Source organism: Pseudopodoces humilis, chromosome 9 (assembly GCF_049639895.1).
Source record: "Pseudopodoces humilis isolate 2021_Gansu_Grassland_sample_001 chromosome 9, ASM4963989v1, whole genome shotgun sequence".
Taxonomy (NCBI): Eukaryota; Metazoa; Chordata; class Aves; order Passeriformes; family Paridae; genus Pseudopodoces; species Pseudopodoces humilis.
Genome location: NC_142208.1, coordinates 17,953,758 through 17,980,828, shown reverse-complemented (window position 1 = coordinate 17,980,828; position 27,071 = coordinate 17,953,758). Strand labels below are relative to the sequence as shown.

General features: G+C 40.8%; 1 protein-coding gene across 1 annotated transcript; it reads right to left on the bottom strand.

Moving 5' to 3' along the window:
• Positions 1-14,102: 14,102 nt before the first annotated feature.
• Positions 14,103-25,334, bottom strand: MSMB (microseminoprotein beta). Its single transcript, XM_088059751.1, has 8 exons — positions 25,307-25,334; positions 21,820-21,940; positions 21,323-21,457; positions 17,918-17,996; positions 17,844-17,876; positions 16,631-16,739; positions 15,311-15,416; positions 14,103-14,605 (listed from the first exon to the last, which is right to left on the bottom strand). The coding sequence occupies exons 1-8, from the start codon at positions 25,332-25,334 to the stop codon at positions 14,476-14,478; spliced, it is 741 nt and encodes a 246-aa protein (XP_087915877.1). The 3' UTR covers positions 14,103-14,475.
• Between the last annotated feature and the right edge of the window lie 1,737 nt (positions 25,335-27,071).

Genomic DNA, 27,071 nt, shown 5'->3' with positions numbered 1-27,071 from the left:
CAGGGTTAAAATGCTCACTATTAATAATCTGATTTGGGAGCAGCACTTGGGTCATTCCAACCCTGCAGACATTCATGGAGCTGGGACTTACCTGCATCAGCAGCCACTCAGTGTAAGCCAAGAGGTGCAATGGGGCTGGAGCTGCCAAGCAGCAGCTGTCCAGACTAGTGTAGAGGGGACAAGGCTGCAGCCACCCTGGATTGAGAACAGCAGCAGCAAGAAAAAGATGCTAATGCAAATTTCCTCAGGTGATTTCCTCACACCTTGCTAAAAGGGGTTCTGGTGTTTGAGCTGGCTGGTTTGTATCTGGCCATGGTTCACTTCCCAGTGGGGACTACTGAACAATGGTCTGTAGAGAGTCTCTGTGAGGATCCCAGCCCATTAAGACTTGCAAAATAAACAAGATTATTTGTATGAGGGTGTATGATAATGGAAATTCCACATGGGGAAGCAGTGTGGATGTACTGTAGTCCAAACTATTGCTGGTCAAGTGCTGTCAATGGACCAGTCCCATTTGCTGTTGACAGGGGATGGGGTAAAGAAACTGTAGCTGGCATGGCATGGGGCTGTCCTAGCTCCCAGAGAGCAATTAGAAGGCTTGTTCCCATTCTCCACACACAGCACACGCTCCTGTTATGAGAAGGCACTGGGGAACTGTCCTGCTTGCTCTGCAGCTGGTTACAAAAACAGTTGCACTCCGTGGAGACAACACATTTCAAGGGGGTACAGGTGCCTGAAGGAATAGCCCTCTGTGCTCTGGCCAAATAACTCCTTCCTGCAAGTAGTTATGGTGACAGCAAGGCCTCTACCAACCAACATTCATTGGGTTGCAATTAAGCATCTCCCTGCAGTGACAGGATTGTCACAGCAGTGGGATTACAGCTGCACACTGGATGCTTTGAGGGTCTCCTCCAGCATTCTTGTGTCAGATCTTCAGCCATATCAGCCTTCCTTAATGAAGCCCTGATACTCTGTCTCCTTCTTTCCTCTGAGCATGAAATTTCAGAGCCCAGTTCTGCTACAGTACATTTAGCAAATCTAATTGTGCTCCAGCATCTGGAGCCCTGCTCTCTCTGGCACTGCTAAACAGTGAGCAAACAATATCCACAAAGAATAGTACTAGGCACTTGATGACAAAAGCATGTGGAGAAAATGTACCATGGAACAGAACACAGACCATGTGTATGCTAAGTTTATCAGGGCTATATGGCATCCTTGTAGACATTTCACAGAAGTTTGGTTTGTCTGCATTTTGTAAGAATCTCTAGCTCTTTCTGAAGCAGAATTGCCATTTCAACCATTATCAGCCATCCTTAATTTGTCCATAACATTCATTCCATGGGGGGAGCTATGAAACTGATGTATCTTCACAGGAGTTTTTCCTGAGCTGCTTAAATGATGTCCAGAAAAGTAGGCCTGTTACTCAGGGGTCCCTAGACAAGCTCTTGTAAATGAATCTAGCATTAGGAAGTTGATAGCATTACCCCTTGTATTTACATCTGTATCTACATCTTCCTCCATAGGTATATATATCCACAAAAATATATATGTATATACTTATATATAGCTGGATAAAATACTCTGATTCATCCTCCTCAAGCAGAGAAGTGAGGGCCCCTCTGATGGTGATGATCCCAGACTGGTTGGGTCATAGCCAGATGCAGGGATGTCCATGGCATTGGTCCCAAGAAGGCACAGGGGGATATCATCAAAGGGAGCTGTTACTTGTTCTAACTGACCCTGAGGCCCAAAGATTAAAAAAAGATAAATTGTTTTTCTCATTTTACCTGCTTTTTGGAATCACCTTATTGACTGCCATAGGTGGGTTTTTTTTGATAATTGGTAAGCTGTTTTCCTTATTATGTGCAGGTTCTCTGCTTGTATGTTCTCAGCACCACACTTTAAATAGACCATGTGAGTGCGGTTTTCCACAACAGATATTGAAAGAAGTTGTTGTTTGCATCAGATGAAATGTTTAATTGTAATACACTTCAGGAAGGTAGATGAAAGGCAGATGAAGAAAAGAGCTATTATGTCAGTGTTGAATAAACTGAACACACTCAAATTATTTATCTGGGCCTTTTAAGCTGTACAGCACTCTTTTTATAATTGCTCTTAATATTGTATAAATAGATTTTATAGGATATTTCTCATATTAACTACTTTTATGGACTTTGTACCAGGCACAGTGTAATGCCTAAAGTCTACAAGCTAAGCATGATTTATAGTCTAGGTTTCCTATAAAAACAGCTTTCATGGGGTTGTTTGTCAGTAGACTTTGATCCAAACAAGATTATTGCAGGAAATTCTACCCTGGTATGGAAGGCTACAGAGCTATTTATATGGCATTTCTTTGCTGTAGGTTGGACACTCAGGCATGGGATTACCATTTCTGTAATGTACCAGTCATCTCCTGGAGAATATGTTCCCTTGTGCATCTGCATTAATGGACTGACCTACACAAGGCACCAAGGTGAGGGGAGGCTTTCAAGGGGCTGTTTTTCTGGTTTGTTTGATCCCATTCTTCTAGTACACGTATCATTGGGGGAATGTCAATAAGTGTAATAGCATAATGAATCCCTGTGTCTGGCAACAATTTATATTATAGCTGTTACTTTAAAAGTTAGATGATTTCCAAATCAATAATTAGATTTACAAACATTTATACACACCATGAATTCTTCTGTTTTCAAGGAGACCAGTCAGTGACTACAGTGATTTGATGTATGTGAAAATGTATTTAACTCTGAATCCCAACAGGAAAAAGCCCATGGTAAAGTTTGGTTACAAATGCGTGTAAGATAAACCACCTAGTGTCAGAAACTAGATAGATATGGCACAATTAGAGCTGTGAAAGGCATGAGGCAAATTCATTTCTCTTGAAGCCATGCTGCTTGCTGCTTTCCTCTAAAGGAGAGATCCAGAACATATTCAGCATCTGGGGTAGGTGTGAAAGAGGAGAAATACATCATATGGTCTTATCCAACTCCATTGTAGACTTTGCAACTTATCTCAGGATTAGTCTTCTTCACCACTCTGATGGAACAGCTTTTCTTGTGGAATAGGCCAACACAGTTCACTCTGTCATACTTCTTGGGGATTAAAACCCTGTCATCGAGAAAGGCAAAGAGAAAATCAGCAGCTGAGGCATGGTCTGAGGGGGATACTTACTGAGCTACAGCCATCCTGGAGCAGCCATGGATTGACTTGGCCCATGGATGTACATAACAAGTACTGTGGGTTAGCATAGGAGGAATACAGAGCCCTGATTGTATCTGTTTACAGATGAAGTGATTTCCCAATGTTTGTTCTTGTTCAAATGCAGTTCTCACTGGTCATTCTGCTAGAGATTAGTATTAATTCCCACACAAAGGCAAAATATGAATTCTATCTTCCCCATTCAAACTAAAACTTTCTTGATAATAACAATTTAAAGAGTGCTGAATCATCTCAGCATAGATAACTCCCAGCTGGGCCTCTTCTCAGCACAGGCCAACTCCCTCCCTCTTATGGCTGAGAAAAGCTGGGAATATTTCCCTCTGAAAGTTCCTTGAATTGTAGTCTTCCTTACAGATCATTTAGGGACTCTTTCTCCCTGCCCTTACAAGGATTTTTCTAGTTTTCCAGGAAGATAGTCAGTTCACATCACTATTCAGGAAGACACAGCTCTCCTTGATGAGTCACTGCCATCCATGAGGCAGAAACACACAAGAAAGCAAATTGTCAGCATGTATGTCCTGTTTTGATAAGGAGGAAATGCGGGCTCTTGGCAGCACGGCAGGGAAGTTAGAATATCTGAATAGATGCTTGCAGGCAGGCCAGTGGTTTGGGGCAGAGCTACAGAAACCCACAGGTTCATGTGTTGTGGGGTGTTCAGGTATCTGGAGACAAGTTGCTGGATAGAAAACAGAGGCTAAAGGGAACCCCACACCCAGTTAGTGGCTGGATCAAAAGAAGGACTAGGTGATGAGGAAGAGCTGTGTGCTGGGAAAACCCTGTGTTTCATTGTTTCTTCCCCCAAAAGTCTGTGTGATTGACCAATTATTCTGTTGGTCATGATTAGAGCTAACTGGGAAACAGGAAAAGGAGTTTTGTTCTCATGAGTATGACATTCCAGTGCATGCTTTCAATGAGTTTTTTTAAGTCTGAATATTTAAATCAGTTTCTAAATAAACAAACAATAATTATTAGGGTAAACTTACAAGCTACAGCAAGTCATTGCACCCATCTTACACCTGCACTGGAAACAGTCTTCATTCTTCCACACCGCACCAAAAACATAGAGGTTTCTGTCTGAAAGGCACCCTGAATGTACACACCAGAAAATAATAGTCAGTAAATCAACAGACATAGACCATGGTCTTATGTTTGTGGACTAGTAATCAAAGCACTGATTTCTGTAGAGTCACACCAGGGAAGAGCCTAACCCTGTGCTTTGCTGAAAAGATCCCTTGTCTTTGCTCCTGCAGCGTGCATGATGTATGACGCAGCACGATGAAACATTGCAACCACATAGCAGATCTGTATTGTTCTGCTATTGTAATGAATCTGACAAACACCTTAGCCTATGGCTACAGGAGGATATTTCTGCTCTTTCTTATACTCAACACACAAGTTCTGATTTTATTTTCTCATTCCTTCCTCCTCCCCAATTCTTATTCTACTTCAACTTGCACTACTAAACCAAATTTAAACAGCAGCTGTGTTGTCTTTGCTTTTATTTTAGTGTCAGGTGTCCCCTTCAGATTAATCAATGCCACTTAAAAGTACATGGGTTTTTGCCACACAGGCATGTACCTCAGACATGTGTCAGCCCAGAGTGTAATTACTGAATCTCACAGTCCAGAGATGACTCTGGGTGGGCTGGTTCCTGAATAAGAAGCTGTTTGGATCACTCCTCAGCAAAAAGTGTATTATGCTATTCCAGTGTTTCTAAGAAAAAGTCCTTTGAATCTCTGGATTAATATTTCAGGGATGTCTAATATATTTGCCATTCTTACCATATTTTCTGGCTGGTCTAAGGTAACAGCGAGAAGGAACACACAGAGTTCTTGAGAAGAGAAGGATCAAGCAAAAAAGAAGCAAGGACTTCTAGAAAGAAAACAAGAATATTTTTTTAGAATTAAGCAGTTTTTTTCCAAAGGTCTAGCAGAGTTATGGACAAATCCTACTATTCCAAGTCAAAACAAATCAAAAAATGCCTCCAGTGTAAAAAATACTACATACATACATGCACACACACACCCACTCACCCCCAGAGCTGATAACTTACCATACTTGCATGGGCTGCTCACATATAATAATGAGGAGTAGTGTCTATTTATATACAGTGAGGAAACAATGGTCAGTGCAAAGGCAGCGATGCCCATCCCAATGGACGCTCTAACCTGCTCCGATCATAGATCAGATGGTGACACCTCAGAAAGTCTTGCAAAGGCTCATTTTGGGCATTGGCATACTTTGGCATCTTAAACTCCATTGTGCTGGTGTAAACCTGAAGAAACCCCAGCAGATACACTGGTTGCTGTGCATCAGCACTGGTGCCAGTGGAGAAATCTGACCACCAGAAAGCAGTGTCTCCAGAACTGGCAGGCCATCAAGGACCAGCAGGGAAAGGACACTATTGTTCTACTGACCTGCTGTGAGGAGGTACAGGACAGGTCATTCAGACAGTGTAGTGGTGTGGAAAGTCCACTGTGCTCAGACTGATTTATTATATTTTCAATTATTTTATATGAGTCATATGACATCCATATTTAGCTGCCTGAAGGAGCTAGCTGTAGTTAGTCTCAGCTGTTGAAGCAAAGCCAGACCTGGGGCCCAGAGGTAGATCAGCATGACCAGGTATCAACTTTTTGGCAGCAAAAATGAGATGGAATGTATACTGTCTCAGTCCAGAAGTAATGCTAAGGATTAAGGAAAGCAAAGAAAGAGAAGGTTCCAGTTTTATTTCACTGTATGCATGTCCTGCCTCGAACACAGCCAGAATCAGACACCAAAGGCAGTGTTGTTTCTGCAACAGTAAAATGAGGACATTTCCTTCAATACATATCTCAGCATAGTTGTCCAGGTCTTTGTGACATTAGACTCTTAAAACACACAGTATGTGAGGCTGCTTCTCAGAACCAGCCAGAAAAATCAGCACAGATCACTGTGGGTATATTAGGGCTGCAAGGATTCAATGCTTTACTGAATTGGAGCATAGGCATAACAAGTTTCAAAAGTTACCAGAGCATTCCCAGCCTAATGAGCTGCATTAATTCCATTAGCTTGGCTCTTTTAGCACACCTGGCTTTAATTAAGCACTTGATTGGTATGCCTGAACTCGTTAGCTACCACTGATTGACAAACAGCTAGAGGAAACCAAACCGCACTGGAAGTCATTTTGGGACAAAAGGGGCAGAACAAGTGTGGTTCTGCCAAATCCTGAGGGATTTGGAGTTAAGTAGCAGTTGTGGAGGAGGTGGCCAGTGTTTGTTGTGACAGAAGATCTGAATTATGTAAGTTCCTTTTCTCTATTTGTTTGCATGAGCTTAGTAAGAAACTTTAGAGCTTCTGTTGTACTTTGCTTTTAGCTTTGCAGTGCAGCTGTCAAGTTTTGTGTTAGCCTTATGGTTTTGGTAGATCATGTTCTCTGTGTGCAGTTCTGCTGCAGGAAACAGTTGTGCTGTCTAATGAAGTGCTTTGAGGAAATACTCTTTCTCTGGTAGTCTTTAAATAAATTAATTTCTATTTGAAGGGAATTATTTGCTCAAAATAATTTGTTGGCAAAGGCAACAAGGTGAAAACATAACAAAGCTCTTATACTACTGTGAATTTGGGTTTATTTTAATTGAAACCAATTGATTAGGGCCTAGTGCAGCTAGAGGCCAGACCCACTTCTTCTTTGTCCCTGCTATAATTCTTGACAAATCTTGTGCTGTGTCTTGAAGAGAAATAAGTCTTATAGTGGATAATATCTCTAGATGATAAGAATATACCTGCAAGGAAATCTAATAAGCAATTTTAATTTGAAGGCCATGGTGGATCCCAAATTATTCCTGTACTTAAAGTTATTTTTTAATTAGTTATTCATCCTTTTCTCCTTGGAGAGAAATAACTGTATAAATAACTTTCATATTTTTTTTCTGTTTCTCAGGTAGGCAACTATATTTGCATTTATAAAATATACGCATAGAATAGGAAACTGAAGTGTGACCAAGGCCACTGCTTCCAGAAGTGTCTGTTAGCTCCACCTCCTGAAACTGAAGTGAATGTTAAAGTATTCTGTGCGCACTGTTTCCTACCAAAAAAAAAAAAAAAAAAAAGGCAGCTTAAAGCATCTTGAATGAATCGAGAACAAAAAGAACTCCAAATGCTTATGAAAGCCTGAAACATTGAGTGAGTTATCTGTGGGATCTGGAGCAGAGGCTGAACCTGACTCTGTTCATCTTGCTGTCCTGCTTGGACATTTCCTCTTGAGACAAACAAGGTTAAAAAAAGGAGGAGAGGGGATTCTCTGTTGTGCAGATGTAAAGAAGTTGTCTTTTGTGGCTGCAATGTTGTCCTCTTTTAAGGGAAGGATAAGTTCTTTCAGCCTAGGTGATGGCTGAGTACCTCTGAGACATGGTGACTGTCAGTTTGCTGCTTTCCCTCTGTGCCTTCCCCCTTGGGCTCTGCTGTGCTGGAAGTGCTCGAAGCACAGTTCTAGACTTAGTGTGTCTGGAAACAACTTCCTTCCCTGGCTTGTGGGGAAACAGCAACAGTTGATGTATCTCCCCTGCTTGAGTTCCGTGAAGCAATGAGGGGAACATCTAGCACCTCTTTTCCCTGTTTGTCTCGCTCCTGCATCTGTCAGGGAAGTTGGCAAAATAAACTGGCCAAATCATGAAGTGGTTTGGCTAAAATAGAGACTCAGAGCCAAGCCAAAGAGGCAATTCTGCCCTGGGAAGATTTTGACAACTGGAAGGATCCTGTGATTTCTGAGGAGAGGTCTGGAGCTGGAGGGACTGGCCTGTGATTGCCCCTCAAATCAGAGGGGTGATGAGATGGTGGCTCCATATCACCCAGGCTCTGACCAGGGAATCAACTCTGTAATTTTATTACAACTTGCCCACATTGAAAACAGAACAATTTCTTCAGAAGACTTCAGTGGCTTTAGACATGATCTACTGGATGTCTACTGCTTTACCCTTGTTTTTTTACCCCAAAACTACATCAATGTGTTGCTTAATTACTAAACACTATGGTGGGCCTCAAAATTGGGTTAAAGCACAAAAATACATCTGACCTGACTTCAAAACGGTTCATGTCAATCTCTTTTAGAGAAGTTAATAAGAGAAGCTGATGTTCCTGCTGGCTCTGACAACTGGCTGACTCCAGTTTCAGCTGAATTCACAGGAGTGAGTCATTAGTAGGACCCTACCTAATGCTCATGCAGCACTTGGGAAATCAATTAAAATTTATTATTTTTGCCAAAACTACTACCTGTGTGACCTGGCCCTTTTCAGTGTGAAGATTTTTCTACTTTTTAGGGGTACTGCAGCATCAGTCTGGACACCACTTGTGGCAGGTGTGGTAGGCTGTCTTCCCTCTGTACAAAGGATCCAAGGTTGACTTTCTGATGCTTTTAGGTTATGCAAAAGCACAGTCCCTGAGTCCTCTCCCTAGTGGCATTTTTAAAAAAAGACATTTCTCTATTAACTCTTACTTTCTTTCCCCATCAGTTCACACATTTACTGGTCTGGGGCAGATGGGTCTTTTGTGCATGTGGGGAGGAGTTATATATTTTATGTTAACACCTACATTACCTTAAAGAGAGGTAAACATGGTTTTTTCCTTCCTTCTGTACTAGGGCTGTAGGGGAGTAGTTCTGGTCTCAATCCACAAACTTACTTAGACCACAGATTCCCACTTGCCTTCAGCAGGAATTAGCCCTTGCTAATTAGTTTGAGTCCAGAGCAGCTCTCTTTTATTTTTCTGGCATTTCTGCATCCTGGAAATATCTCTGCTCCTTTCTCATGCTGTCATGGAGAACACACTGCAATGCACAGGAACAGTGTGTCAGAGCTGGCATGGTGTGAAGAGATAGTCAGTGGTGAGGGGGTAAGGTTAGCAAATGAAGCATTTTGCCTTCAAAGTTAGAGGGTGCTGCACTACTACAGTGCACATTTAAAGCTGATATTAAGTATGGTTACTGGCATGGACTGTTGAAAGTCTCTATCAGCTGGGCAGAGATTTTCCTTGAAAAGTAATAGGAATTTACTTTTTGGTACCTGACTTCTCCATTCTTGAAAGGCAAGAAAAATGCAATAGAAAAGGGGCAGCATAGACAGAAACTGAAATAACAAAAATGCAGTTTGAAGTTCTGCAAGAAAAAAGTTTGTTGACAGAAGCTTTAAGGCATGAGATTGGTCTTATCAATGTTTCTACTGTTAAGAAAACTTATGAAGTCATCTCACTTTTCTTCCCAAACCAAATTAATGCCCTTACTATTTTTTTTTCTGTGAAACAGAAATGCCTATTTAATAACTCATATTAAGCTTTCCCTTTCACTCCTAGTGATGTTTTCATAATCCATCATATATGACTTAAATCACACTTCTGTGGTCAAGGGGAAACCTCTGGTTTTGCTCTGTTAACAGTCAGAGGTGCTGGTGCATCTGTTCCCTGAACAAAATTCTGAAGTAGCGTTGCTGCTAAGCTTTTCTTCCCCTGTAGTGAGGATAATTCAGGCAAGCCAGTCTTTGTTCAGGTTCAAAAAGCATTCTTAAAACTACTCATTCATGATGTCTCCTTGGCTATAGATGAAAGCCTGGTCTAAAATGCCACCTACATTCTAAGCCTCAGTGGAGCAAAATGAAAATGAGGTTAATTCTGCCAGCTGGATCAGCGTCTAGGTTCTTGTGCCCTCTGTAGCTTCAACTTTTCTATCTGCTCCTTCCAGCTCAGGAGTACTGTGACAAAACTACGCTGTAATGCAGTGACTAGTGAATTTATAGTAGAGAAAAAGGAACAAACAAATCCAAAACATTGGCAACAACAGAAAAAGAAAGTTGCAGAGCTGTCATATCTGTACATAAATAAGCTGTACTACTGTAGCTGGGCTGTAGTTACAAGAGTCTGCTCAAACAAACTCCTGGTACCTTTTGCTAGGCTTGAACTGGAAAACTGAGGTCCTCTCTGAAATTCTTGGCTGGTGTGCCACTTTCTGTCCCTGACATAATTTTAGTTGTTCTAACTTTTGAACTCTTTCTTACTGTAGAGAGATTGAGGAATCTCCCATTTAAAACTGATATTCAGAAGAAAATTAAAGAACATGGTAATGACAGATACTGGCTGCTCAACAGTAATTCGATCCTAAAATCATAGGCCTGAGGCCAGTCTTGTAGCCACACCAGACACTGAACTCCTGGGTGTTATGCTCAGAAATGCCAGAATTTCTTGTAATATTAGAGTTGATCTCTTATCTAACCCATTTATATAATTTCCTGTTAATATTAGAGGACAATACCTTCTATGTCTTGAATGAAATTGTTCAATAGTCTCCTTTGCACAGTCAAATACAGATAGGAACAAATAACTAAGCTGGAAAAAAAGAGACTTGTGTTACATAAGCCACTTTATTACTTTAAGAGTCTAAAGAGTTTTGAACTAATACTGCACCAAGTCAGACCCTTTCTCACCTCTCCCTGGCCATCAGCTTTGGTGTGCAGAAAATCATCCCTTTGTTCAGGAGAAGGGCAAGAGCAGGACAGAACCCAAAAAAAATAAGCTCTTGCAGCACCCAGAAAGCTTCCCCTCGAATGCAGAACGTGGGGACACTAAGAGATAGTGCTGTTAGGAGACATCAAGCAAGTCCCAAAGTAGGAACTGAAAAGGGGAGGCAAAGTACTTCAGGGAGACACTAATGAATGTACTCATTAGAGTTGTACCCTAATGAGAGTGCAACTTGTCTCAGGATAGCAGCCTTGCTACAGAGTCCCAAGCTGGTTTTCAGCCCAGTCCAGCTCCCCTGTCTTTCATACAGCGAACTGGAGTGATTTCTGCATTATACAGCTTGGGGAATGAACACTTTCAGTCTCTGTGCCAGTATAATTAGCTGCTAAACAAAATTATTTCTTCCTGTTCATGTAGATTCATCCCATCTTTAGCTGCCCAGGGCAGCTATGGGATAAGCCTTTGGAATTACAGTGGGAAAGAATACTGGGATATTTTGAGAGAGGTTATAATCTTATGATGGCAAAGGACGGCCATTTATCAGGAATCCTTAATGGAGACCTACTGGAATCACTGGTGTGCAAAAGCACTGAAGCTCTGGAGAAGTGTAAAGAGCATGGGTCGGTGCTTGAGACCTCCTGAGACAAATAAAATGTGAAAACAGAATTTTGAGCGTGTGGAAGAAGGTTAAAGTAACCCACTCTTGCTGTGTGTTTGAGATTGGTCATATGACTTGTCTGTTCTACATTTCATGTAGAACTGTCATAAAGCAAATCAATTCCAGTCAGTTTCACCCTTAAATGAACCACAGCTTGACCCAGGGAAACATGCACATAACATTAGATTTGAACAGAAACTTTCAGGTTTTGAAAAGGTGCCAATGCAAACTCTTCTGCATACCAACAGAAGAGTTAACTAAGAGCAAATCGAACAAGCAAAATTCTCATGAATTGAATTTATCTGAGATTTTAAAATTGGCAGAGCAGAATGTGAGCTGAAAATCTCTAACGTCTTTGGAATGCATAATGTAAATAAGATATGCACTTTCCTTGTTTAACTTGGATTTTTGTTGTAAGATTGGGGCAAAAATCCTGTTGGCCACAATATATTTATGGGTACAAAGCTATTAAGCTTCAGGTGATAAGCATTGTTTAATAGGAAAGCTTTCATCAGATTTATATGTGTGTTCTGGTGTTTGATTTAAAAGCTTTGGTAAGCACTTGATTTCATTTCTAGGACAAGAACACCTTTCCAATATTTTAAACACTTGCCTTAAAAAGACTTACTGGAAGAGGAGGGCCAGCTATCCAAAACTACCTCTCTAGCAGGAAGGCTGTGTGCTTTCAGGAGATGAAAAGGAAATTTGGGGTGAGCACACAAGCTGTTCTGCTCAGCCTGAATGATTTGCCCCATCAAGGTTCTGCAGAGCATCCTGAACCATTAACCTGACAGGATAGTGGGGGAAACTTTCCTGTGAATATTTTCTTTCCACTATATGGAGCTAGTGGTGTTAAGATCTAAAAATTTTGAGGCTGGGGAACATATGCTTTGTATGGGACTGTAGCTGTGAATGCTGAAGTAGAGAAATACCAAGGCAAAACGTAACTTGGCAAAAGTGGGAAGTTCAAAACAGAGTTTTGTATGCTCTGTCTCTGTTTTTCCAGGTTTGAGGGTTTTGTCATCTTCCCACAGCTAGACTCCTTGCTACAGAAGGGGAGCCAGGTCCCCGCTGTGCTTATGGTGCTCCAAAACTAGATGCAGTAGGAAAAATCATCTTTCCATGGTGAAACTTGAAGCAAACAAGAGGAGAGCAGGGTACTCTATGAGGTGTTTTGGATTAGGCAGGAAATTAAGCTTTCCTATTTCGTCATAGCAAACAGTAGAAGCAAATTTCTAAGAAGACTTGAAAGATGGTGGAGAAAGGTGCTTGGGTGGATTTAAAATGTGATTAAATAGCTCTTGATGGTGTAGAAGTGCTGCTTCAGGCTGGCTTTTCTGGAATTTTGGGTGCTAGTCAGCCTTAACAAAGGAAAGTAAATCTTTGGTCACAACTTACTTATGTCTTGATGCTCTCTATGGACTTGCCTTACAGATGCACCTGGAAGTCTGTGGCAGTCAAAGACATCTATTTAGGGTTGGAAGAGACCTTTAGAGGCCATTTAGTCCAACCTTCCTGCCATGAGCAGGGACGCCTTCCACTAAACCAGGTTGCTCAAAGCCTCATCCAACCTGGCCTAAAACACTTCCAAGGATGGTGCATCCACAAGTTCTCGGAGCAGCCTGTTCCAGAGTCTCACTATCCTCACGTTAAAGAATTTCTCCCTTGTGTAATCTGAATGTAGCCTCTTTATTTTAAAACCTTTACCCCTTGTCTTATCACTGTATTCCCTGGTAGAACATCACTCTATCCATGCTGTTCCCCTTTCTGTGTCACCTCCTTTGGTGAAAATTAGAAAGAGCAACCCTACAGTTTCAATGCGCCAGGGTGCAGTAGCTTCTCAGAAATTATTTTCAAGTCCTCTAGCCTCAACCTTGAAGTGCTAGAGTCTGTGCTAGGCATGTCATTAGAAGATGCCTTCAATTATACTTTATCTTAGCAAGGGCTTGCAAAGGCTAATGAAACAGGTTCACTGCCCAGCTGCAGTGGGGACAGAGTCTCCCAGCAATGTGGGTAGAATCACAGTCATGTCAGTATTCAAAGGGACCTCTGGACATCACCTAGTGAATCATGACGTTAAAGCCAATACAAGCTGAGGTTTGTCTTCACCCTGCAGACAGCAGGTCTGAGCATTGCTCATGAGGTATATGCTCATTCCAGAATTTGAAATGATAAGCTGTGGAAGCATGGACACACTTCCTGTTGTGGAGAAATAGAACATGGAGATGTAGGATGCTTATAGTTACTTGTGGAAAGAGGCAACTGAATAAATGTGTTACAATGATTGTGAAGCAGTGCCCCAAAGGAGAGCTCATACTGGCAAGCATATCCCTCTCAGTTGCTCACTGTGGATTTGCTGAGCTGCTTCCCTGTCAGAGCGCAGTACAGATCAGTCACTATGCAGCCACAATGCTGCCCATAGCCCAGTTTAAAACCTTTACATTTTTAAGGATTAATCTGAATAAAGGACCCTTTCTTTTACCCAAAGCTCAGGCTGAGGATTGGGTCTGATATTCTTCCAGTGTAATGGAAGAATAGTACTGGGTTACACTGGGTAGCTGGTAGATATTGCAGGACCTCTTTTAGGTTGGTCTTCAGGGAGCCATATAGGACAAAAGTTAATTATGTAAGACATTGTCATCAAAAACAGAGCATTCGGAAAGATTTTAAAGTACCTTTTCATTTTTTTCCCGTGGTTTTTTGAATTTTAATTATTTTGGTTTTCATCCTTAAAGAAGAGTATAAGTTACATGAATTTCTGATGCTTTATTTAATTTTATTTTAGCTTTAAGATACAACTGTGCACAGATTATAGAATATGCTCCTTGGCACTGAAACATGACCAGAGAAGAATACAGATTAGCAGCTGCCAAGGATGCTTTAAAATGTCACCTTTAATATCTGACCTCAAGGAAGGAACAAGTCAGCTCTTTGTCCACAGTGAAGCTTAAGGCAGAGAAACCAAGGGATGTTTTTGTGAGTAGATTCTCAGTTTCATTATATGTTGGGTTTTATGAGTAGATTTCCCCCAACAGCTGCATTTTAAGTGTCTTTGAATTTGTGAGAGAGAACCATTAAAATAATAAAAAGAAATATACCCCCAGTCCACCATTCTTCTGTTACCCCACCCATGAATGGACTGGGCATTCTTTTGAGTGATCATCCTTCTCCACCACTTTATAAGAGCAAGTGTCCTTGTTGAAAATGCTTTCACATTTCTCTTCATCGTAGTCGACTGGTCTCATATAGCTGTGTTGGGAAAAGAAAGAGGTGATGAGACCAAGAAGTAAGCAGCTTCCACTTCAGGTGGTATCTGCACCTTTGATATGAAGAGGCTTTACTGAGGAGACTTTTGGGAGCAGAAAAGGGAACTTTCACAAAGCTCCCAGCTCAAATGTTACTTAGCCTGCTGTGTTAGCAGAATGAGAGGAGAGTTTCAGTTTTTGTGGTCTGATTTACACCCCAGGGATGTTTGTTGTGTTTATCTGCTATTCTAGTATCACTGCTTCTTCTCTTCTCCCACAATATGGAACTAATATTGCATGAGTGGTTTGGTATCACTATAGGAGAAATTACAGATAATGTATCTTGAGCTGCTTCTCAGAGGAAAGTGAGGCAATGTATGGCTTTGGGAAGATCTGGACTAGGATCAATAGAAATTTCTTAGAGTGTTCTCTCTTGAATCAATAACTTGTCTGATGTTTTAGCCTCAAGAATATTTAAATTCTCTTTTTATTTTAAATCAATAATTATTTGTTAAACATGACCTCTATTTTTCAGAGGAATTTCTTGCATGTTAAGAGATGATGGTGTTGGATTAATGCATAACTTTGTGATAGGAAGTGAGTGAGAGAAGGGTTATGGTTATTTCTCAGGAACTCCTGTGTGAAGGGAAGTGGTTTGTGCTGTGTCATGGCAGCAGAGGAAAAAACCCCACTGCTGCTCTGAACTCACCTAGTGCAACAGCCAATTCCATCCCTGGAACAGGAGCAGTCATTGCAGTTCTCTGTCCTCCATCTGGAACCAAATTCATGGACCTTTCCTTCCTCGTCAAGGCAGCCTGAAAATGTATGAGCAGACTTCAGTGTCAGACCTATTGCACTCACAGCACTGTTGCATGTACAAAATGGGTGGGACCTTTGCTGGCTTTTTGCATTAACATCCCTATCGACCAAACACGGAGGTTCCCCAACAGAGCAGGGCGTGCTATCCTAATGCATGGAGAAGAGAGACCTGTGTCCCTCTGTTTCCTGAGGATCTTGGAAGCATGGGTTTTCCTGGAGTATTTTATCTTCAAGTATGGAATTTGAAGCACCCAGGAGAAGGACAGCTAGACACAGACCTGGATAAAAAAAGACTTTGACTTTCTTATTAACCCCATGTCTTGTTGACTCCTCATTTAAAGCAAGACTACATCTGGCCAGAAAACTTTTCCCCGTCCTCAGCTGCAGGAGGAAAGCAAATATTGGGTGTAAAGTTCCTGTTCAACAGTCACAGAATAGACAATAGGCCTCCTAAATAAGTGATCTGGAAAGCAGAATTTTATGAGGACAGAACAAGAGAGAGTGGTGGGGCTTCTAGGTTGTCTCTTTGCCTATAAATGTTCTTTTCTCTGGTGATGTTAACTCACTTCTTCAAGTTGTAGCACCAGCTTTCCCAGGTAAAGCTGTATTTTAGACTACCTAGGGTTTTTTTGCATATTGGCACACATCAGCTCTTGCAGTGTCCAAAAAATAGCATGATTCTCTTTTGGGAACTTATTTTCCTGCAGCTCTCCTCATCTGTAGACTGACAGACTAACTGTTCAGGAAGGGCAGATCCAGACTCAAGGGATACAGCCATTCTTCTTTTAAGTATTTGTTTTGGGATACAGAAACAGGACATGAGTAAATTGCATGTTTCTGAATATTGTCAATCTGTTTCCTGTTCCATACTGGCTACACACACTTACACACATGTGCTCTCCCTTCTCTGATTTCTAGATGTGATTCCATGGTAAAAATATGAGTTACTACTTCATGCAGAAGGGTAAACTAAAACTACGGTACTTCCCTGGAAAAAGAACATTTGCAATTTGATCTGTGTGAAGCTCCTGGAATAACTTGTTCTTTTTATAGCATATTATAATAATGCTCTCCATACCCCATTTCCCTTTAATTCCTCTCCACTGTTTCTACTTATTTCTAAATTGTGATGAATTGCACAGAATGGACAAATCAGATCACGCAGTGATTCTGATGATGTCTGTCAAGTTGAGGGCAGTTGACTTCTTACCTACAACCACACCATTGGACATCCCTGGCTTGAATGGCATAAGGGCACAAGAAGCATCAGACAGTGGCATGCTGATGGCAAGAGCAAGAAGGCAGGCCACGATGGTGTTCTGAACAAGAAAACAGAATTCATACCAATCCTTCAGTAACTATTAAGATGCCTTGATAATAAATAACAGGAAAATACATTGTGGTTTCAAATTAAAATCCAATTGTCTACTGTAGTTTAGACACTTTAACACACTTTTCAGGAATACTAAACCATTTGAAGAAGTGGAGATAAAGCATCATATGGGAGGGGAAAAAATGTCTGTCTTTCCTAGTTGTTAAAATCAAGTACAGACTAATAGGCACAGATACTGTTCATGGAAAATGTGTGTTCCATTCCTTTCCACTCTCCATTTTTATTTTTTTTTGTCCTTTTTTTTCTCTGTAGAGTTGGTTGCTAACTGGTTTTTCCACTAACCTCACTTAGAGTTGCAAAAATGTCTTTACTGCAGTCTGAAGAACTACAGAATAATATTGAAGGATTAGGAACAAGTGAAATAACTTAAGCTGAAGTTGAATACTCAAGTCTTAGCCCTGTACCTTACTTGCAGGTGTCACGACCTAGATAATCCTATATTCTGTGACCTTTGTTAGTGGGTTTTTTTCTGAAAGTTCAGCTGAAGTTTCAGTATTAGTTTGGAATGTTTGAAGGGCTTCCTTTGGGGATATGAAGGAAATAAGTGCAAGAATTCTAGGATGGAATTAACTGTGGTTAATTAAAATTTATTTTGATTAAGATCTTGGTAAGAGAAGAAAGGTAGACCAAGAATCACATACACATACTGTATGTATGTGTGTTGTTTCAGACAGTGTAGGACTGGTGACTTCTAAAAAGAAGTCATTCCCAAGAGATGAGAGGAGGCAAATGTAGCGTTTTATTTTGCAGAAGAGAGATTAAAATCCAAAAAACTGCAACAGAGTGACAAAGGAATAAAAAATCAAGGTACCTTTTTTTTGGAGTTCAGTGAAGTGTTCAGATATTATCCAAACTTTTCACCCCAAATTCTTACCTGCCTTCACCTCTGACTCTTGTTCTCATAACACAGAATTGATAGTTTCTCCAAGTTTCTTAACATGTCAAGTACTGAGATAAATCCAACAGAAACTCCCTTAAAATCTATAGCTACATACCATGGTCTTTTACAGTACAAGATGTAAGGACTCACCATCCTTGCAGAATTATGAGACTTCCAGTAAGGAGATGGCCGGTGCAAAGCTCATCTTCTCAGAGACTTTATATAGAGAGGGAATTTGTGGTAACAGCCCTTGAGCAAACTGACTGTGCATATCTAGCACCAATGAAGTTTCTGCAAAATGACCTCATGGGGTGGACATTATTAGGATAAGGCAATTACACACAGGAAGAAAGATTTGTTCTAACAGACAGTGGAGAAATAGGTGTGGCTTTTGTGCCACAGTTGGGAGGCAGTTACAGGAAGCATTTTTCAAGCCTAGAAGGAATATTTACCACTTGCCGTGAGAAAACCATTAGAGACATGATGGTTGTCACTCACAACAAAATTACATGCTTAGTTTGAGCCATCTAGGGTTTAAAACATGGGTTCTAGATAATAATTTTCTTCCTTGTTCAGCTTTCCATCATGTAGAAGATGCATATGCTCACGTCCTCTCTTATGAAGAAAGAGGCATTATATATTTTATATTTTAATTCTTATAGCCAGTGAGAAACTATTCCTTTTCTGCAGAGACTGGATATGTCAGGGGAGACACACTTTACAAGTGCTTAGGACAGCAATTTGATTGCAAAGAGGTGCAGTATGGGCCCCTTTTGCTTAGCCTTCGCATACTATATTCAAGTATTTTGAAATACTACGTGCCTGCCTCTTCTTGGTGATGAAGTCTTTCCCTTATTACCAGAGCTGCAGGGTTTGCAGTACCTGAATTAAGTACTCTGACTGCATAATTGTGGTGACTTCTTGTGTGGTTTTGGGAGTAGAGGCTGAACTCCAAGTTGGGTTGGATACTCCACATCTGCCCAACCTCAAGAGCTGAGAGGTAGCTCAGCAGGTCCATGAGAGAAGGCCAGAATTAGTGTGATGAAGGTCACAGTGAGACCACTACTTCCAGCAACATCTTAGCTGCCTTTCAACTCAGTAAGTAGGTTGGGAAAATTGGCTTTTCTTCTCTTATTAGGCCATCACTCTTCAGGATGACAGAAAAGAGATGAAATGCTTGCAAGGTGTTTGATAAAGCTGTGGCAATCAGCCTGTCACTAGTAAATTAGACTTGGCAATGCTGATTTATGCCCTGCCCTGAAATGAAGGATAAGTCATACCCTTGACTCCTAATCAGTGGACATGTCAGCCCTGGGGATTTCTTCATTGAAATCAACAGAGTCCACATATCCCCTTTGGATGTCTCAGAAATACGTGTGATGCCAATTGAACAGCGTCATTGTGGTTTGGGATATTGCTGGTGTTTGAGACCATGTTAATTTTCCAATTAAAGGAGAGGGGGGAAAGCATAGTAGGATGGTGAAGTATTACACCCCAATCCTAGGCCAAAGCTGCCTTTTGTGTTGGTTGTAGTGAAGATGGAGAGCCTCCCTTCTCTCATCCTGCTCCTGTGCCACCTGACCTAATTCATGTACATCAGGGCCTAAGGATGTGCCCTAGCTTTGCATGCTGGCTCTTTGTAATCTTTAGCTATTGAGAAGTAACAATTTCCTCTAGGCTGACCATACTGTGGGAAGTAGCATGGGATCCTGCTCAAGGTATTGGCTCCTCCATGTCCTCAAAGGTGATCTGGAACAAATGTTCCACAATATTTTGGAATAAAAGGACCATCAAATTGCACTGCATTTATTCTGTTAAAATTCCTGAGCCATTTAATTTTTCTTCTTGCGTGTTATGTACTTGGCGTGCAATTTTTGCTTGGCAGGCACCTTGCAGCAGTTCTTGTGAATAGGAATTATCAGTCACATGGAAATTTGTGATGCTGCAGATGTACTGGAGTGAAACCTATGGGATTTGTTACAGCCAAAATGAAAAAAAGGACAACTTTCTAGGTTGGTGCTGAGTAACAAAGGATGTGCTCATTGCTCAACTCTGGAACAATGAAACATCCCACCAACATGCTTGGGTATTTCTCAACTTTCCAGGCTACCCAGCTGCTCCCACTGCAAGACCTCCCCCCTTTTTCTAGGTGCAAGCCATGCAGAGAGCTAGGCAAGCTATGGAAGGAACTTGCAAACAGTTTTCTTTGGACCACAGCAGAGTGACCTGCCTAAGCCTGGGCCATGTTAAGGGACAATGAAGAAGCCTTTTGCATGATCTGTGAATTCAGAGGAAACCTAACAAAATGCTGAAACCACTCACAGCAGCAAACTCTATGGGGATTAGTCTGCTCATGTACTGATTATTTGAGTCATTTGTGACCCGCATAACATCACATTTCTTCATGTTGTTCATGTATAGGATGACAGGTGCCTTGCTTAGGTAGGGAACATGTTTCTCTAACAGTTGTAGCTCTGTTGAAATCTTATATTTGCTTCCCAACTGGTTAATTTCTTACTAAAAACATTCTAAGAATATCATTGCTCTGCCCACTTCTGTGCCTCCTTTCCACTTATTCTGATGGATAGAGTATCATCTTTTTTCCTAAGGGAAGAGTCTTTCCCTCTAAGAGAAAAGTCTTGAAGACTTTGCTCAGGATTTACCTTTCTATTTCTTCAGCTGGAGTTTCTGGTTAGAGTTTACTGATAACAAAAGAGATAATCAGAGTAATGTAAGATGACCAACTCTTTTTTTTCCTGTGTGTTTTGGTGCAAGGCAATCACCAGAGAGAAATACAGCATGATTTCAGAGTAGTAATGCTATTAAAATAGCCCAGTAAACCACCTAATATCTGTGGACAGCTCAGAGAGGTGCACTAAAATGAAAGCAGTCTAAGAACCTTGCATTTTAGGCCAGCATTTCAGTGCCACTCTCACATTCTTGAGAGGGATCAGCTCTCTGTGTGGGAGAGTAAGTGCAGGACACATTACAGTAGTTTGTGTATCCAGTCATTTAAGCCAGTAGGTTGATTATCACTGCTATGGAGAGGGGAAAAACGAGAGGGAGCATGAGGAATTTCAGCTCACAGATCATAAGTAAATGTGATTTTACAAACAAACCCTTCCTGACATTAAACTGACAGTGCTACATATAATGTACTTTGGCTTTCCGTCTTAAGGAAAGGCACACAGAAACAACACTAAAATATACAGTGCACTGTTTACACAAGAACATATTGTAAAGGTGGTAGAAGGACGTTTTATCTTGGCGGAGACACTTTCTTAAGCCTGAGATTCATATACCCATAAACCTCAAAGCCTAGGCCCTCAGATCTCTCCCAGGACAGGAATTATCAAAGAATTGTGTTAATTTTATATCCTTCTGCACCACATCATAGTCACAGTGGTCTTTGTTGAAAACTACTTTACATTTCTTTTTGTTGAAAGCAATAGGAGTATGAAAGCTGCCAGTGGTAAAGAGAAAGTAAATGTTATCTTGAGAGCTCTCACTAGGTCTGTGGCATGGGTGAGAAAAGGCTCTCTTGTGCCCTTACAAACCCATTCATTCTCAGCAATGGAAAGCTGTGCTCATCCTACAGGCAATGATGGTAATAAGAAGTTCAGACTTACAGGGCACAGCAATCCATTCCATGTTCACTGCAGCTGCATCTGTAGCACTCTTCCGTCCTCTCAATGTGCCCAAAGGGATACAGTTTTCCATTCAGCATACAGCCTGCATGAGACAGCAGCAAAATACAACATGTTCTTTAAGCCTCCACATAAAGGTTGAAGAGTTTCACAATTATTTGGGCCTTTCTGAAAATGTAATTCCAGCCAATAGTAAAGTACAAGGAATTGGGTTTTACTCTCTCAACTCCTGAATGAGCCTCATGTGCTGGAATAGCAATAACAGCCTGCCACCTATTGCAATAATATTGCTGCAGCCCAGGGAAAGACTTTGTTTTCCCCCTACTTTTGGCAACTTGCTGCTGGAGCCCCCTCCTTGTGTTTTTCCAATGTTTTGCCCCTCTCTCGTATTTTGAGCCCTTCCTTGGCAGCTCCACATAGAGCCAAGCTACCACAGAGCAATCAGGTCAGAGGGGCTCCCATGGTTCTACCTCTAGGGCCTCCCTGGAATCTGAGGCACCCCAAAGCAGAAAGCATCACCCAGGGTCACTATGCCCATCACAACAAGGAAAGCCAGAAAGCTCTTGTGTGGACAGAAAGAAGCAAATGGTAATTTCTCCCCTGTTTATGAATCAACATATATTATGGAAACTACTGCCTCCTCTGTAGAACCCATGCCGTTCCTGAGATGCTCATCAAAGGTGGCTCTTGATGTCTGGGCCTTTGGGATAATGTGAACACAAATTACAGGAAAACCAGGCCATAGGACTTTGTTGGTCTATTTATCATTACCTAACTATTGATTCAATTCTGCAAACACCTTTGGAGGCCTGAGGAACTGGATCAGGACACCATTTGAGGGATCAAAAGTGAAGAACAGGAAAATAAACATGGATAAAATACACTCTTTTCTTCTTTGTAAAATGACAATATTTTAAACTCTACTTCACACTGGTAATAAAAAACGTGGTCCTAAATGTTTGCAAAACTTTGAGTGTTTTCACAAACATTTCTAAGGAAGGGATAACAGCCAGTGAAAGCCTAAAAGATATCTGTACAGTTTCTTGCAAAGAATTACAATACAAAGAACAAAATTCACAGTAACCTTCACAGAGGTGTCTTCCTGTCTTTGCATCTTACAGGTTTGAAATGCAATATAGCCACATTTAAAATGGGTAACTAGATGATTCTCTGAAATGCTCTCCTTTTGCAGTTTTAAAGCAAATACCTATCTACATCCCCATTATAAAAAAAAAAACCCAAACCAATCTAAACTTCCGACTTACCATTGTGGAATGATTGGCTTCCAAAGAGCTCTGTGGTTCCAGAGAAAGCTTCAGCTTTCTTTATGTGGAATCAGAGAGCAAATATTTTATGGTAACTTTATGTTGTGCAATTCATGTCTAGGTGGAGGGAAAAAAGCCTGCTCAATGCAAATGCAGTTATTTTGTAATATCCAAAGAAATCTCTGAAGTTTTTCCAGCTGGCAATGAGAAAATGTTTGGTTTTGTAGAGCACTGGCATGGGTAAATTGTTGAGGCCAGAATTTTGTATTCCTTGGAAGCATTATGATTAGGAAAAATGCCTTTCTGATGGAATACAAGTATTGATAGCTAAGCTGTAGACAGTATTATCCAGCTAGGTGATTTTTAGGTGGGGTAGGAATGCACACAAAATCCTTTCTGCTATCAGTGGGCTGGAACATGCTGAGTAGTGCATTAGGTATTAATAGCAAATGGAGCTTCTGCCAGATCTTTGCATACTCATGGCTGGTGCTGTGGTGCGCACTGTAAGATAACCAAAGGTCCTGGGAACACTGGGAACATTGAGACCTTAGCTGAAGCTGGATCCCACTACAGCATCTCTCCTTCTCCTCCTCCAAAATAAAATATTCCTCTCAAATGAGAACCCTGCTGTTACTCATGTGGAATTGTTCCGGCTTTGACCGGATAATCATAGTAGAGTATACGATCACTTTTAAATGAGCACTTTCCCAAGAAGTAATAAATTTCAGTGTTAATCCGGTGCTCTGCTTTCTCTTGCTCCTGCAACCTCTTTTCAGAAAGCAATATCCACCTGTGGCCCTACCTACATTTCAAATACCTCATTACCAATACTGCCAAGCAATTTGAACCTCATTCCTGTGGGAGACTTATCATTGGCTACAAGAAATTTAGCCTATGATTATAAGGCTGAGAGACCAAAAAAATAAGCTAAATCATTTGGGACTTGTTTTTTGTAGAGTAAATTGAACACAGAGTTATATACTTTGCAATCGTGTCAAGAAAAGCTGTCATTTTTTCCTATGCACTATGTATCGCTGCATACTAGTAATAGCTAATTTGACCCAAATAATTCAGCAGGAGCAAAAGAAATTAAAGTACATCACAACAGAATTCCATGACCTCCCTCAAGGAAATGCTAAAGCTGAAGTCGATGCAGGTTTGATAATTCTTTAGTAAGAAAGACATAATTAATTAAAAGTTCCTAAGCATTCGATTGTCTGACTAAACACCTGACTTCTGGGGTTTTTTTTCTGATATTATCACTACATTTTAAAATTTTAATTTAATGATAGTCATGTTGAAATTTAACGATAGTTATTGAAAAAATTCAATAAACAGCCTTTGCTTCTGGCATGGTAGATCACAGTACTTCATCATCCAACTCTTCCTCTTGTCTATGTTTACAGAGTGTTGAGTCAGCTTACAACCTTTCTCAGGTGAGTACAGCAGCTTTCAGCTTCAGTTCTGTAGCACAAACTTATTTCCATTCATGCCACCCATTTCTGCACAGTCTCCAACCTGACAGTATCTCATTTTAAATCTGAATAAAAAGCAAGGCATACAAGCATGTATGTGTTATATGTATCCAGGCACCTCATCAGCCATCTTGCACCTCATATTGTTCTAGATAGAAAATGCTTGCTTTCTATCCCTAAGTTCTTCTCAGGGGCACTGTTAATAGAAATTTTATGCTTTACAGTATTGTTAAAAAACCCTACTCCTCCAATATGAAAAAAAAAAAACCAAAAAAACCAACCAAAAAAGTATTGAAAGCATGAACTAAGTAAGCATAATTTATTTCGCCATTAAGATGACCAGGCTTAGTTATTATTTGGCACATTAAGTATCATTTGCAAACTCTATCAGTGATGGTTGTGTATATATTCCCAGATCTCTTGATATAAGCCTTTCATACAAATGAAGAGAAACTATGGGTGATGTGCACCTTCCTGTGCCTTGCACACTGTAAAACATTCCCTTCATTTCACCTGCCATGTGCAGGCTTTGCTACCAGCAGGTCACCCTGGGCTGAACGGGAAATTTTGTGCCAGTCCTTCTGTGGCTTTTTGATAGACACCTCAAAGCAAGACTGGTTTTGCTTTCAAGTGCTTGTTAGGCACAACACCTTATTCTTCTGCCAGTGATTTCTTGACAAAGGTGCCAGAGCCCTGCCAGCTGTGCTGTGGACTGTCTGCTCTACGCTGACACTTTTGGGTGCCTTTGGATCACCTGCCTGAGGATACACAGATCTTGCTATAAAATAATTTAGTCCCTTCCTGAAATCTTAGATCTGGCTACATCTCCAGTGAATTCCTCTTTTCAATACACTTTTTTCAAGGATAATTGCTTCCATAGCACTACAATAATTTCACCAGAGCATGCAGAGTTCTTAATAGGGGACTGTAGGAAAGACGAGAAGGGAAATGACAGGACAAGGGGTCATGATTCTAAAGTGAAAGAGGGCATATTTAGAATTGTTATTATGAAGAAATTCTTTACTGTGAGGGTGTTCAGACATTGGAATAGGTTGCCAAGAGAACTTGTGGATGCCCCATCCCTGGAAGTATTTAAGGCCTGGCTGGATGGGGCTTTGAACAACCTGACATAGTGGAAGGTGTCCCTGCCAGTGGCTGGAGGTTGGAACTAGATGGTCTTTAAGACCCCTTTCAACCCAAACCATTCTATGATTTGGTGTTCTTACCTTCCATCAAAAAAGCTGGTGTCCTCATGGTGGATTAATACCCAATGAGAGAATAAGTTTTTTGCAAAGCTCACTCCTAATTCCATAGAACTTAAATCTATCATGTAGATAAATATTTGTACATTAAGTCATGCCGATAACTAAACCTCCAATATGCTGGAAACATAGCTTAAATAGGTTTGAACCTACTGAAGAAGGCTGGAAAACTCCCATTAACTTCTGCACCCTTCAAATTAGATCTTAGGGCTTGGGTCAAGCTAAGCACTTATGTATATCCGTATTTGATCCCTCTGGATTCCATTGTCTGCAGTGAAGCCACTCTTTGTTATCAAGCACACACTTGGTGAAAGGCTTTCCTGGGTCTAACCTAGAACATAAGTTCACAGTCATCCTTACTCTTACTCTATCAACTATGATACTTCAATTGATATAAGAAGTTTAATCTCTTCATCTGTTTCCAAAAGTGGAAGGGTAGCACTACTTCATTAGTCCTATGAGTTTCACATTTCAAAGTTTTGCTAAAGACTAAAGTAGAAAACCATGGGACTGTGATTCAGGACTTTTTTTATTTCTTCATTCTGATGCTGACTTGATGCATGATTTTGGGTGACTACCTTAAGTGTGTCAGAGATTTCAAGTTTCAGAGCTTATGACCTGAATAGAGGAATTCATAAGGAAGAGACAACATGGAAGTTAAGTTTCCCTGTTCCTGACATAAGGATTCCAACACCTCACAAAGGATCTCCAGAATAATGCCTGTTCTCCAAGCCCATGATTTTACCACCAGATATGAACTTTTCAGATCAAGGAAATATCAAACCACAAACCAATGAAGTCATGTGTGTGAGTCCAGGTTCATTTATAGGATTGGCTGTTTTGCTGTGGACTTTGTTTTCCTCCCTTAAGCTCTAGTTACCGGAACTGAATTTATCAGACTGGCTTTTTTTTTTTTTTGTGCTTGCACAACTTATTGCAGTAAATCATTTGACTCAATATAGCAAGGTCTTTTTAGGTGAAATGGGTAATCATAGTTGCTTATTTCTTATGACTTATAATTAATTATTTATGGAAAACCTCATTCTGAATTCCCTGAAATGAATAAATACACTAATAGGCAAGTGGTGTGTTCTGGCATTGCATTAACCAGCAGTGAACACCAGGCAGAAGGGGAAGTTCCTCTGGAGGTTTCAGGCTCCTGTGCTGGTCCAGTGACAGCACAGGTACTTATTTCTAGCTACAGATATTGCTTTCTACACTGTGCACCAGAGTCTGAGGCATCTTCAAGCCCTGCCATAACTTGTCACCCCCAAGACTTTTTGCAGCCCACAGATAATGCAGGTGCTGGGACTATCTCTTAGAGACTGAGGAATTCTGGAAATTGCAGGGTTTGAACAACCACATCTCTCTGCCTCTATACCAAGACATACAGCACTACTGAGCATGAAAGCAAGGAGAGGCTGTGGAAATAAAGAACAATGCACAAATTGTATATGGGTTCTTTCCTGTGGGAAGCAGAAGCTTAACTTTTAATTGTAATTTGACTTTTTTTTTATGTTTGCATCCTGTTCGAAGGTTACAAAAACATGTTTACTTTCTGTTAGCTATAGGGAAAGCTGGCTGTGGTACTTTCTTTACCTTGTAAATATTTGTGAGTTTAATCAAGTGCTAAGGTACAGCTTTAAGCATGGGATGTCAGAGACAACAGCCCTGTACATGTTCTGGTTCTTAATCTGCAGATTAGTCCCTGATTACATATGTGATTTTT

What these genes read in the sequence shown, in the direction of transcription:
- MSMB (XM_088059751.1), bottom strand. Translation starts at nt 25,334, where the DNA reads ATGAGGACACCAGCTTTTTTGATGGAAG. An exon ending in CTCATAATTCTGCAAGGATG is followed by an intron (nt 16,740 to 17,843) that starts GTGAGTCCTTAC and finishes TTTCTTGTTCAG; the next exon opens with AACACCATCGTGGCCTGCCT. An exon ending in GTCCAATGGTGTGGTTGTAG is followed by an intron (nt 15,417 to 16,630) that starts GTAAGAAGTCAA and finishes ATACATTTTCAG; the next exon opens with GCTGCCTTGACGAGGAAGGA.